Raw genomic sequence first — 14842 nt, 5'->3', positions numbered from 1 at the left:
CGAACGGAGATCCGTCAGTTCTTTTGAACGGATGAAGGCTTCCTCCATTGGCCTTGTTGCTTTGTGAAAGCATGATGCTGGTACAGGATCATGTTGCTCTATGGGGGAGGTTCTAAGAAGGAAGACAGACCACTCTATGGAATATTTAGTGTTTTTTTTTTTTTTTAACTATTTAGTTGGGGTTTTTTTTGGAGCATGAGTGCAACACACCATAACGGAGATTCTGTTATTCCTAAAAAAAAAAAAAAAAAAAACAGGCAAATGAAAGTAAAAATAACTAGAATAAATAAAAGTTAAAGAATAGATAAATCCACAAACAATGAAAACAAATCTCTATAGATCGGAGCGTTTAGTGTGAAGAAAAGATTTAAGATTTGAGCTGCTGAGAATCATACAGCAATTTCTCAGCTCTTATTCACAAACCTTTCACTTCCTCCCTTATTTGCCCTCCCTCCTGTTCAGTGTACAGGAATTGCTGTTAAACCCTGATGCGTCAATGGCTCATTGTTGTGGGCTGGTGGTCTGTGTTTGGCCAGTCCTCTGCAGAAGAGGTCATAGGTCAGAGCAGACAACCAGGGAATGGGCCAGGTTAGGTCACATGCTTGACCCTTCACCAGAGGTCTTACAATAACATGTCAGATCTCCCTTGGCGTACGCCTGTGTGTCCTGGTTTTCGATATATATCGACATGTTCCTTCCGCCATTCTCTCGCTCTTTCACACACCCCTCCCACCCCCGCTTTCCCCAGCTGTTCTTTTGGGTGAGATACAAATGAGTTGTTGAAAAGGCATCATCCAACTGGAGACAGCTTTTCTTGTTTTCTTTGGGATTTGGCATGTCAGTTTGTGTCAGGGCCTGCTCGCTTCCAGCAGCTGTGTATATGTCACATGTTGGTGGGGTTCTCAGCAGCAAGAGAGTGAATGCCACACCAGTCTCAAACAAAACAAGGCACGCACATGATTGATGGCCTTTACCTCTTATACCTCTTACGCTTGCTTCCCCCCCTAATGCACTCGCTGTTGACACACAAGGTTTTTTTTTTTTTTTTTTTTTTTTTTGGGGGGGGGGGGGGGCTTTGCACATCAGTCTACACATCTCAGCAGTTAACACAGATCGGCATTTGTAAAAAGTTGCAAATGTTGAAGGTTAGACAGGAGAGTTATCAGTGTAAGAGTTTCCTACAAACTCTAACGCAGGGCGCTGGGGACTTTTTGAATTCTACTGGCTTCGGACTCTTAACCAGACAACTTCCAGGCCTCTGATGCAAAATATATGCATCAACTGTTATACACTCTCCCACAATCCCAAAGGACTTTGACACATTTTTAACTTATCATGAAATCATGTCAGTTCATTATATGAGAATTTCACTTGTGGTTGCATGTATTTGCGACTCAAACACAGCTGTGAGTTGCCATTATAAGAAAAATGTTCTCTGCGTTTGCGGTCTGTGCTGCAGTCCGTACGAGTATTTTCACATGTTCACACATTATCAACTTTTTCAGTTTCATATTAATAACTTACTTAACAAGTGCCGTACAATTCTGGGAAAGGAAGTCAACTAATGACATCAAAAACACGATTGTTTGTGTTCTTATGGATTAATGCAGTCAGAAATGAGTCAATTAACAAATTAAACAAAGCAGTATACCTGGACTAGCTTCTACATAAGCCTGAGGGTCAAAGGTATGTTAAACTAAGCACAGGTGCTTGGTACCGCTTTGCGCTTTGTTATTGTCTTTATAACTTCTTTAAAGCTGAGCTTCTCAAAGCCGGATGCTGGCAGCTAGGGGTCCTCGAAGCAAAGGAGCACCTGTGTAATTTTATTATATTTATGTTTGTGATAAAGTGGTGGTAATCCCAACCTTGTGTTATCAAAGGTATACTATTTATTATTAACTTCATCTGAATTAAATTCAGTGAATTAAATCTGAATCTCTTTAACTCAAAAACAAATCAAAGTATAAATAAAGCTTGAATTTAATAAAATAATTTTAAAAATCTAATAAAAAAAAAGGTCCTTTGGTCTAGTAAACATCCAGAATGTCACTATACACATTTAAAATAATATCTCGAATATTTGAGTAGTTGGATTATGTTTCTAAAATAAATCTGACACTTTTGGCTTTCATTGTGCAATGTTTTTACCTGTGTTCATCAAATTTTAGTTGTTGAAGATGACACCCTTCCATTTTATATACAGTACTTTTGAACAACCACTTCAGCATCTCAGGGAGGAGAAACAGGTTCTGTATCTCCATTTACTTTAAAGATATAAACATGTATTCATTTTTAGTAACTTTTGTAAGTAACTGGTGTGAAACTTGACAATGAAATTTAAAATCACACCCCTAAAACTTCACAAAATCCATTTTGTGGCCTCTGGTAGTAAATGTAACTACAAAAGTTAAGCTTTTGAATGGAAAGTCATCAAATCTATACTCAAATAATTTGAACAAATTATTAAAGCCCATTTTATATTTTAATCCCACTCGTGCTTCATTTCTTCAAGAGAAATTTCAGCATTTTGTAGGAGCCTCAGTCACTTACTCAGGAGCTACATAGGAATGCCTGTCAGTTGGAACCATAAACCAGAGATATTTACCCCAAAGTGTTACACTGTAGATGGAGAGCTTGTGCTATGCCCGCTCAGCTGTTTGCACAATGTTTTTAAGCCTATAGGGGACGTAACCTGCTGCCACGTTAATAGCGTGTTGTCTTTTTGTTCTACAGGCATCATGATATATTCATCCATTCCAAGCATCTCCTTTTCAAGGCCATACATGCTCATATGTACATGCATGCATGCGATGCTGTGATTGGCTTTAATTTCCAGAGCATCTCAAAACAAAGGATTAAAAGCGCTTTTAACACGGCAGGTGATTTTCTTGCATCCTTGCACGTACACATGTGGTAACATTATGTCGAGCCACCTGTTTGTAATTGTTTTAATGGTGTCTTTTGTTGTAATCCTTTTCTGTTTGTGTAATAGTTCTGAATCAGGTGTATTTGTTTATTTATTTATTTAACTTATTAACGGTGGAGCACAGCGAACATCGAATGTCAGTGGCTTCTCAGTTTTTCTTCTGTCGCTCCACTGAAAAGCATAGCCAGCTGTTGAGGTCAGAGCCCAGCAGTTGGAATGTGTAAAGTGTGTGAGAGTTGTGGGAGTGGCTCGGGCCCCTGGGAATCCGACGGGATGGCAAGCATGAGTGTGAGAGCCGCATAGTTCTGGCACGGGATAAGCTTTGCCAGTCCACAAACATGGAGCTTATACTTTGGCCATGGGAAGCACACACCACATAAATGGCATCTGCAGAATTGTGTAGTCTTCTCTCTCTCTCTCTCTCTCTATCTCTCACTCTTTCTTTCTCTCTTTCTCTATTTCTCTCCTCCATTCCCGGGAAAGAGAGTTCTGGAATGAATGCGCTTGCACCTGTGGGAGTCCTCAATTGCTGTTGGCTCTAGTTTGTCTCTCATACCCATGAAAGATCTGGCCTGAGATGAGATGAGTTCTCTGCTAACACGTGCCGGTGTCAATTATGCAACCTCAAATTCATTGTGCACTAAACTGTATTGACTTGCACTACACAACTTTCTCTCTCTTGCAGAGTAAATTAGCCTTACAAAATCAACCAATTTGCTTGAAATTAAGACAGTAAAAGGGATTTGGGGATTCAACCTAAGATCCAGGAGTCCATAGAACACAAATGTTGTTTTTTTTTTTTTTTTGAAAAAATAAAAAATATAAATGTAAGAAAATATAAGGATATTATTTAGGTAGTTGGTTAATGTTATAACTATATTCTCTGAAATGTCAATTAACCATAAGACTGCTAATAATTACTTGAATTTTACCTGTTTATTTAAATATTTATAATAGTCCAGAATGCTGTTCTTAGTTTCATCAAAGTGTGATTCATGGCCATGTTCCATTTTCTTACTAGGCCACTACTGAAATATAACGGCTTAGCTGTATCCTGGCTCACTCATGATCGCCACGCTTAGAGCAGAAAGGGACACGTGAAACGACGGCTTGTAGCGGCAGAAAAGTGAAGGAAAGGTGAAAGAGTGACCCTTGGCGTGACTGCTACAGAAAGGGAAATAGCTGTAAAGGCAGACAGCAGATCTGTGCAGTGCAAAGGGGCAACATTTCAGCATGTACTGACAGGTACAAGTGCTATGACGACTGATTCATTAGAGACAATCTTCCAGGATTGCTGGCCACGTGAGTGGCGCGACTTTCAATGGACACTTTGTAGGGCCTGGCCTCGACTCTCGGGTCAGGGTATTCTTCTCCCGTGGCGCCACAATGAATATGAGGCGAAACCGGGGGATGGGAGCCTGGCAAAGCTCTGATGGAAGTGCTACATGTGTAATTTTATCCAGGTACTTCAGGTATCCAGGGCCCCTTTACAAAAACTTAGAGCTGTAAATGCCTTCCTCAAAAACCGTATTGCATCATCTTGCCATTTCCTGTTTCCTTTCCAGTTTTATATATCCAGAACATATATGCAAGCCCTGTACCTGTACCTTGCACACAATCCAAGTGTCAAAACATCATTGCTCTATCCACAGCTGCCAATTTCTGATTTCAAACGCTTAGGCTGGAATGTTCTCCGGCCCTCCCCATGACCAGGCTAATAGCTTTACTTACAACATCAAGTCTGTATGACCAAATGTCCCAGTCAACATTATACCTCAGTATTAGATGTCAGATTGTTTCCACTGGCCAGCGCGGCACAGCGTGTCTTTAGCCTCCAGCAGTTGCCTGCGGAACGTGTGGACGAAACCGTTTCTGACAGAGATCTGCAGGAGCAAATTGAGTTAGTCATGGCTGAGGCACGGCATGGAATGTGGGAGGCTGCAGAGAAAAGGAGTAAAGGAGGAGGATAAAGAAAGAAGAAAGATTTCGACAGAGGGCATGAATGGCAGCCGAAGGTTCTGAGTGCAGCAGCAAATGGCTTTCTCTAGTCTATCCTGAGGTAGCATTGTAGGCTAAGGCTAATTGTACTGGATTAAGTTGTCAGGTCATGAGTAGCTGCCTATTGTGAAGAGTGAATGTGTTTTTAATAGATGCCCCACAGTCATCAGGGTTTGCAGTGCAACAGATTTAGCCCCAACTGTTTTCCAAGATTAAACTACGGCAAAGTTTCTCAAACTTTTCTACAGTAAGAGACACCGTTCACCGAAAAAAAAATATTCCCAAACTCTCACAGGACTAGTTTAGTATACAAACAAACTATTTTGATCAATTAGGCTTGTTATTTAAATTAGCGGCTATTTGGGAAAAGAGTGCTTTTTGTTTTCCATTGAACTTTTCACCCACATTTATTAATGTCATTACATTCCAGTTTCACATTATTTAAAGTGGGCCATAAGTTCCACCGCTGTAACAAAATTAGAAAATAGCAAACGCCTCTGGCTTTGCTTCACATACCCTGCTTCAAGAACCATGGAGTAAGCATGGAGTAAGGTGGGAAAAAATACTGAGAAATTCTACAAGTGATAGTACAGATAATGTGTCCAAATGTGAGTTAGTTAAAAGTGGAAGCCAAAGTAAAAAAAAAAAAAGTAGGTAAAAGTATGAAAAAGTTCATTTTTTCATGTGAAAATTAGCTTGTATTATTTTTTAAAAGATGTCATAAGCAACTATGACGTTTTGCCTGAAAACATTATTCCGTTTCGGGTAGATTTTGCTGGTCATAGAAATGACTCCTGTTTTGTAGTTTGCTGATAAATTAATCAGAAGTCATTTATCATGTTAATATTTCATATTTACTGTAGACATGCCTAGACAATTTACATTAGCTACTGAAATGCAATTATTTATATATATTTTTTAATTAATAGTTTGAAAAAAGAAATAGTCAGTTATGTGAAATTAGCAAATGAGCAAAACCCCCAAACTTGAAGGTATTTTCAAGTTTAACACCACAATCAATTGGCTTCTCCATCTTCAGACCAATCCTTTATGTAGCATGAGCAAGTCTGTGAAGTACTTCAGGGTTATACAAACTGTATAAGTAAGTATTCAGTAATATTGAAGTAAATATATTTGCATAATACATAAGCGTAGTCATGGAGTACAATTACTGCACTCCCTGAAAATAAGAAGAATATTAATTCATGTTTTATTAGTTAATTCATTGATTAATTAATTAAGTATGTAATTATTAGATGAAACAAAACGTAATGTAATTGTTAGGTATTACTAGAAAGTTGTTTTCCTTCAGTATCCCATTGCAGAGGATTAGCTGCATATTTAAACTGATATCCGATAAGCTTTCTAAGTTCTTGTTGTGCCAATTCTTCTTGCTGACGTAAAATTGAAGACCTACAAAGGCTGATGCATGCAAATGCTTTGCTTACAACAGAGTTTGGACTGGCAAAGGCAAATCTAGTAGGGATAATTTTATAGAACCTTTATCATTATCTTAATAGCCACCTTGTTTTCCTAATTTTTAGAAATAAGGACCGTTCCTAAGACCCTGAGTGTCGCAAAGGCTAATTTTGCCAAACTTTGCCAAAAAACAAACTGCTGTTTATCTCAAGGTTGTTTCTTAAGCAAAGGTAAAGCAGAGCTGTATAAGCAGCTGATGCCTTCCACTTAACCTGTGTTTAATTTCTGCAGGGCAAATGCAGGGGGTCGAATAATCAAATATTGACAGTTGATTACCAGAGAGAGCTATTGCAGGTGCTGGCCACCTACGAGGGCGAGAGGTAGTGGCCTGTGTGCTGGATAAGGCCATGGAGGAGTGTGAGCAGCCGAACGCACATCGGTTTTTATCAGCACACCGGAGGCAGCTGTAGTTAAACATTAGCTGTGGAGATATGACCTGCATTCAGCATGGCAGACTGTTTGTTCTTCATCTTATTTTAATTTTCATTACACATTTTGTCTGAGCGTTTCTCTCTCTCTCTCTTTCTCTCTCGCTCTCTCTCGCTCTCTCTGTCTCACATTCTTGCTTTCTCTCTCTCTCTCTCGCTCTCTCTCTCTGTCTCACATTCTTTCTCTCACACACACACTCTCTCTTGCTTTCTCTCTCTCTCTCTCTCTCTCTCTCTCACACACATTCTTTCTCTCTCTCTCTCTCTCTCTCTCTCTCTCTTTCTCTCTGTCTCACTCACTTACTCTCTGACATGTACTCGTTTTGAAATTTGACCGCACTAGCACATGGCATCTACTCTTAGCTTTTCTTTTTCCATTAGCACATGGCATCTACTTAAAGACAATTTCTGGCTCCTTCAAACTCTTGTCATCGCTGCAGTTTTTCTGCCATTTATCCTAATCCTCACCTTGACCTTTGTCCTAACCTCGAGCCATCATTTAAACCAAAGGCACATATTTCGCAACTATACAGCACACAAGCCATGCTATTCGTCGTCTTCCTGATTCCAGACGGAGTTTTCGGTAACAATACGGAAAAGGTTCACGAGCAGTATTGTAAAAGGGTCCAGAGCAACGATGCTGAAGATGAGTGTGCAGTCTGCGGTGCAGTTGGTGACCATTTATAGCCCTCTGTTTTTCTTACTTTGTTTTATATATATATGTATGTATATGCATTTGGAACCAAATATCTTCATAAGAATAGAAATATCTCATAGTTTTGACTGAATTTTTTGGAACCCAATGAGGAAAACACAGGCCCTCACAAGGATAGAAAGACAAACATGTGTGTGTGTGTCTTAGATACTCTTAGATACTTAGATATTCTGTGCCTGTGTGAGCTGTTTGTCTGAGCGGCCGAGTGGAATTAGCATCCGGACTGCCAAAGGGCTTACATGCATGCGTGTTTCACTGACAGTATATTTGCCTGATATAAAGCCGTTTAGTTTGCAATTTGCACATACTGCCTGAACAAAGTTCCTTTGTCCATTTTTTTTCTCACTTGTACAAACCAGAGATAGAACGTAAATGGTTGTATACACAAATCGTCTAGGCAGGAACGCCAGAATTTCTACTATCATGAGTCAAAATCTTCATCTCTGACGCCACTATCACGGAGTCCACTCAAGGTGAACGTTGCTCCTGGACTAGATCATTTTTATCTCCCTTTTGTGAAACATAAAACCCCTGCAGCAGCCATGAGTAAACCAAGATGTGTACTTTAACACTTTTTTTTGCACGTATGCAACAAGAAGCTCGTCTTCCCAGCGATTTTCCAGCACTGACTATGGATCTGGGAATTCTCTATATTTTTTCAGGCTCTCATTTTAATTCCAATACATCTGGATGATTGTCATCCAGGCCCAAGTTTTCATCCATTGAGTTCCCATAAAATCTTTATAACCTCTGCAAGTATGTTGTCCATTAAAAACTCCTTCAGGTTTTTGGCTTGTCAGCTAAAAAAAAAAAATCAATGCCTTTAAAACTATTTTTCATTGCTTTTCAGACTTTATTGCAATGTCTCTTTTTTTTTTTTTTTAATTCACACTCGTACCGAAAAAGACAGGTGCAATCCAGGGTTAATTTGGAAGGACAGATGACCCTTTGTTTCCAGTGAACCTGTGGTTATTATACAAGGTAGTACAAAAGTTTATGTCTTTTAGGATAAAGGAAATCTGGACTCAGTCAGGTTGGTAGCTTTAATGATGTTAGGACTAGTCTTTCATTTTCTTGACATGTCCTATTACTCTAAGGCATAGCAGATCTTTTTTTTCCCTCTAGCATGATGTTTTCATTTCAGAGCTTATATACTGTAGGAGTGATTTCTAATCAGTTCCATTATATCATCAAAGACCATTTTGAATCAGGATTTTTTATCTTATTTAAAATAATTGCAATATTGTTCACTGTAGCAGAGATGTAAATTATTCTCTATATGATAAATCATGTAGTATATAGATATATGAGTATATAGTTATGCTGTATACTATATGTAAGCTAGCCCTCTCTAGAATCATCAGTTTATTGCCTGGTGAATCTTTCTGGTATGCTTTCTTAAAAAAATGCTCCCGTTCATGTCCGTACCATCACAGTGTCGGTTCTTTTCGAATAATGTTCTTGTACTTGGTTACGTCCCTAGTGCTGATAGGGCAGGGGGATTTTCTTGGCTTGGACAGACAATATGTTACTTATTGAGATCTCAGACAGCTGTATTTGTCCAATTAGATTTTCTGAGAAAGGTGAGATTCAGGCTTCTGAGCAGGTGATCTGTAACCTGGAGTTTAAGAAATGATAATCATGTTGAGAAAAGTGGCCTAGTTTCTCTTTCCCACTGTTGATTAGGGTGATGCAATCATGAGTGTGTGTCTCTTCATGAAACCAGTATGTATGACTTAACAGCCTCCTTCAGGCATGTATGAGGTATTGTTTGTCTTTGCACGTCTACAGGGAAACTTGGGTTACTACTGACCCTCTTGGAAGGCATTGAATTAGTGATAATTAAATTTAAGAAATTTGTAATGGAATAAGTGAGATCCAGAGCCAGATGTTTAGAACTAAATCATCCTCTTCATCTGTTAACACAATAACATCTGGCTCAGTCATCACCCTTATAGTTTTCATAATAATTGAACGAGTTGTGTTGTAGGGTAACTCCTGTGTTCTCAATATAAGTAGATTTCACTGCCGTTCTGAAAGGCAAAAAAGTAACTGGAACTTTAAAAGCTTTGCAGAATTTGCTGACTGGCCAGCGTGGCAACTTGATCCGCTCAGCGCCCAACACCCTACTGGCTTCTGGTCCCGAGGTTCCCAGAACAGTTTGTGTGTGTGCCTCTGAGGAGCAGTGGCAGAGAGAGCCACAAGCAAAACCACACTTTTCCCACCACTCAACCGCCTTAAAAAAAAACATTATGGTGGTTGGTGTCAGTAGTGGAGGTTTGGCCTATGATGGTTGGTGTCAGCAGTGGAGGTTTGGCCTATGATGGTTTTTGTCAGTAGTGGAGGTGTGGCCTATGATGTTTGGTGTCAGCAGTGGAGGTGTGGCCTATGATGATTGGTGTCAGCAGTGGAGGTGTGGCCTATGATGGTTGGTGTCAGCAGTGGAGGTGTGGCCTATGATGGTTGGTGTCAGTATTGGAGGTGTGGCCTATGATGTTTGGTGTCAGTAGTGGAGGTGTGGCCTATGATGTTTGGTGTCAGCAGTGGAGGTGTGGCCTATGATGATTGGTGTCAGCAGTGGAGGTGTGGCCTATGATGGTTGGTGTCAGCGGTGGAGGTGTGGCCTATGATGATTGGTGTCAGCGTTGGAGGTGTGGCCTATGATGGTTGGTATCAGCAGTGGAGGTGTGGCCTCTTCACTTGTTTGACTGAATGAAGATGTATTGTAATTCTGTGGCTGCTTCTGTATCTTTCTCGCATCAGATCATTAATCACATATTGTTTTGGTCAGCCGGAGATACTTACCTGTTAGATTATGTATATACATTTCATAATGCATGTCATTAAGCCCAGTAATACAATGGAAGGTGTCTGAAGAACCGAGACTAGTGTAAACATATGCAACCATGAGCCTCAGGGTAGTGTTAACTGTCATGCTTAGCAATTGGTAGCAATTGACCTATTGACAGCTGGGGAAATGGGTGCTCTTTACCTGTCTGGGTGAATTGAGTGTGGCATGTGTAAATGGGTTATTGTTATCATTCTCACTTGTCACCCGAGGCAACGACAGCAACAAAGGCAATACAGGACAGAAGGAATGAGAGCAAGGGACCACTCTGGTGGAGCTGGAGACGGAGCACACACCTTCCTTGACATGTTATTGACCCACATTTTACAAGTTAACACTGACCAGATATATGACTAATAGAATACCGTCTGCACTGATGCTCCATAGAATTCATTTTGGAAACGATTCTTAACACTCTATAACAGTAGGGCAGGAAATATAGACTCAACAGAGAAAACCACAAAATACCATTTGAATCTTGTTAGTTTATTTTTGTACTTTCTTGACATGATCATTTTCATTTTTTTTGTGTTCTACTTGTGCATTTTTCAAATGTCAGATTAATAGATGTCTTAATCCTTTTATAAATGATAGCTAGTCCCACTCTTTATAATGACCAGTTTTGTTCTCTAGCGCATTGTATTTATTTGAAATGGAGTGTGTATGAAAGGCTCCATCAGTCTTCCGAAGAGAGGAGTCTAAACGCTCTGTGCTCTCCACGGTGGTCTATTTGGGATTTGCCATGTAATTGTTGGCCCACAAAACCTCATCCCAAAACCCCCTCATTCCAACACTTATTGGAGGGAGACCCTTACTCAATCTTTCATACTTACAAACAACTCAATTTTGGCTTCTCACCATTTTTGTCCCACGTCGGTAAACCATTTGGAATAGTTGAAGCTTGTGGAACAGGGTGTTTAAGACATAGTTAGATCCTCAAACTCACCAGGGCCTGAAGTGTATTTATGGGTTGCAAATTCTCCAGACATTGTTTCCTTAACGCTCTTTAATTTCGATCATAGCAGGAAACATAAAGGCGATTTGTCCCTACTGACTCGCGCATTTCAGCTTGGGTTTCATTTTATGCAAGGTTGCTCAAATATGCGAGAGTGCTCATGTAATCTCAGCCCTATTGTGTCAGTCTGGGAAATCATGGCATTTATATCCAGATGGTTTGAAAGCATAATGTAAATCATTCATTGGAATTCATTTACACTCCCGTGGCCACATACCATCCCTAAAAATAAATAATAATAATAATAATAATAATAATAATAACTAAACAAAAATCTAACAAATTTTTCTAATTGGTTCAGAATTTAGGCAAAACGTCAAGCAATGGAACTTCTTCAGTATTTGCTGATTAATGTAAGATTATGTATGATTTTAGCTGAGGAACTTATGTACTGTTTTTTTTTTTTTTGGACCTGAATCAGAACAATCTTGAAGCGCCTATTACTAATAAATGTGCGAATAAGTGGCTATTAATATCGTTGTTCTTCCATTTTGGTGAATAATAAAGTTTGGATTGGCATCGCAACAGCAATTTTGAAACAAGACATAGGAAGTTGAGCCAGGATGAAGGATCTCGATCTCCTCTTTTGTCACAGGCCTTTTCATGGAGGTAAAAAAAAAAAAAAAAAACTGGCACTTTACGGAAAGTTTAATCAAATGTACTTTTGAGCTCCGGAGTGTCTCCGGTGATCATGATGTTGCCAACAAAAATATTTTGCATTAGGTTTCTTTAAGAACAAATAGCTCTATCACTCTGGCTCAATGTTTCATTCAGACTTTTGAGAACAAACACTCATTAAAGCAGATACTGTATATAAGAAATTTCTGGCAAGGATCTTTCAGTTTGATTCCTTTTGCCGAGTTAAAAGGGTGAAATGCTACTTATATTGGCCTCTAGCTGAATCCTGGCCTTTCCTTTTTTGCTGTCATTAGTGGACATTCCAGACATGCATGTTTGGCTACCTTTAAGCCAGCAGGCCATAAAAGGCTAAAGGAGATATGGGAGGCTGCATCTTTAAGACAGATCCCCCAGCACAGAGGGCTGAATGGAAAGAGACGCCTGCTAATGTATTGTGCTGCAGGCTGTGGCGCAGTCAGCTGCAGCAGAAGGGAATGTGTTTAGGTTAAATGGACAAAACAGATTCTGCCTTTAAAGACTTAGTCCTTCAGTTCTTCCCCTTCCTGTTCAGCCTTAATTCCTTCTCCACACACACATACACATACACACAATGCATCATTTGACTGCTATCAATATATAAACCTTATTTGTTTATCCCCAATAGACTCATTGATTTGCTTGATTTACTCTCTCACCATAAAAATCTTCATCCTGTCATGCACTCCTGATATTTCTGTCTCACATTCCATTTGCGAGGGGAAAAAAAGGCCACGGGTAGCTCCAGACAGCTGTACACTGGTTTGTCCATTAATCGTTGCTGTGCTGGGACAGAGGCAGGAGAAGAGAATTGAGAGCAGCTCGTGAAAGTGTGGGGCCTTTTGTTTTCATCGGCGCACCTCTGATCTGTGAAACGCGCCACGCTGTCAGCCCCTAGGTTCCAATACGGAGGAGAAGCCTTGGGTCTGACCCACAGGCCGTTCCCGAACAGAAGGCCGAGAGCAAAACGCTCGTAAATCTGCCTGAAGAGTGGGCGTGCAGCCTTCCAAGGAGAATGAGAATTCAATCTGGGGGAACGGCGCACCAGGAAGGTTTACTTGAGGTTTGTGTCTGATGAGAAAGCCATTTGCCAAGTGAAAGAGAGAAGAGGAGAGGAGGGTTACCTCAGATTCCTGCCTGTAACTAATTTCTTTTTCACACTTCGTCCATTTGTCAAAATGTCAGCTACCCACTTCCTCCTATGAGAAACAGGAGTGTAATGTGGTCAGTTACGCTTATTAACTTTAGCGGTGCCTCACTCACCTTGCTGTGGGTCTTACAGTCTGTTTTTTTTTTTTTTTTAATGTTGACAACAGACATGAATTGAAATGATTGTGAATGATGGAATCAATAAATTATTGCTTTCTCAGCACAGCACAGATCTTTTTAGGGTGTGTTAACAGTAATTTGGCAAGCGTTTATTTTGAATATATTTTATTGAGATGCAATATAAATGCTGCTTATTAATCCCAGTTTTGTCTTGAATTCAAATCATTTTTTAAAAAAATCTCCAAATCGCGCCTTATGTGAAAAAACGTGCCTGTGCAAATCGCTTTTCCTGTCAAACATTCAGCTGTATCAGATAGAGTAAGGCATTAGCCTTGTGTAAACAATCACTGAGGGTGACTCCCCCACCTTAAGAGCAACGTCTGTAGACGATATTTACAGGTTTTGACCTTTATAGCCACGAAGGAGCCACCAGCTAAGGAGTGTGCAAACAGCGCTGCCTCCATAGTGCGGCAAGCCAGGGAGACATGGCTGGCTGACAAGGGACTGTGGTTACAATTTCCCTGCAGACATAAACAGTGACACTATCAATTTCCTGCCTTGAGTCTCTTAACAGGGAGTAAGCAAGGCTGTGAGTGGGACAGGGGAAACCTCTTTCACTGAGCCGAGCCAATGCTACTTAAATCTAAGCCTGGCTCAACACTCGTAAGACCTGCTACGCCAATTGGTGTATACGGCTGGATGTAATGCATTTAAAGATGAAAACAGGCAGATGAAAAGATGTAGTCCTGAATATTTATGTTAACCACATCACTGACGTTCTCATGTTGCATCAATCTCTCGACAGTATGTTAGGATTTAAAAGAAGGTACAGTTTCCAGCAGAGCAACAAATTAGATGATGCCATGTGTCAGAGGCATCACATCTAGGAGTTGTTAAGAAGGACACAAACCGGGCCTCTCTCTATATAGTGAGGCACAAAGACTATTTATTTCGGCCTGAGTATGAGTACATTTCTGTTCTGTTTATGCTTCCTCTGTTTAACTACTGCTGATAAAATGCACAAGGTAATGTACTCTGGCTCCTACGCTTATGTTAAATGAAATATATTTAGTATACGGCTAATAAACGAATACTGATATCTTTATAAATGTACCTACAGACTTATCTGTGTTCCTGTAAAAACAAGCTTATGATTCCAGTCAATGTAAGAAGACATTTTGTGAAACTCCTATGATGATTAATTACATTTGTTTTGAAATCTGTTCTCAGGTCCTCCTCGTGTTTCAGAGAAGGTTGTGCACAGACAGACGGTGCGGCTCGGACGCACCATGAAGCTCCAGTGTCCCGTTGAGGGCGACCCACCGCCCCTCATCATGTGGAGCAAAGATGGCCGCAATATCCACAGTGGATGGCTGCGCTTCAGGGTCACACATCATGCACTGCGAATAAAAGAGGTGGAGGCTGAGGATGCTGGTACATTCAACTGTAAAGCCACCAATGGCTTTGGCAGCGTCAACATCAACTACACCCTCATTGTGATTGGTGAGTC

At 40.2% G+C, this 14842-nt stretch overlaps 1 protein-coding gene across 4 annotated transcripts in view; it reads left to right on the top strand.

Annotated features, from left to right (window-relative positions):
- The window catches only part of fgfrl1a (fibroblast growth factor receptor like 1a), a 43353-nt gene that overhangs the window by 6060 nt on the left and 22451 nt on the right, over positions 1-14842 (top strand). For 3 of the 4 annotated variants that reach the window (XM_060884496.1, XM_060884497.1, XM_060884494.1), the window contains exon 4: positions 14563-14835. In XM_060884496.1, coding sequence (XP_060740479.1) covers positions 14563-14835 — 273 coding nt within the window. Of the gene's footprint in view, positions 1-12301; positions 13127-14562; positions 14836-14842 lie in introns of those variants that run through there. The other variant, XM_060884498.1, reaches the window with a different exon arrangement.

The sequence above is a fragment of the Tachysurus vachellii genome, chromosome 13 (genome assembly GCF_030014155.1).
Source record: "Tachysurus vachellii isolate PV-2020 chromosome 13, HZAU_Pvac_v1, whole genome shotgun sequence".
Classification (NCBI taxonomy): Eukaryota; Metazoa; Chordata; class Actinopteri; order Siluriformes; family Bagridae; genus Tachysurus; species Tachysurus vachellii.
Note: the sequence above shows the minus strand (reverse complement) of the source record. Positions and strands in the feature narration are given on the sequence as shown.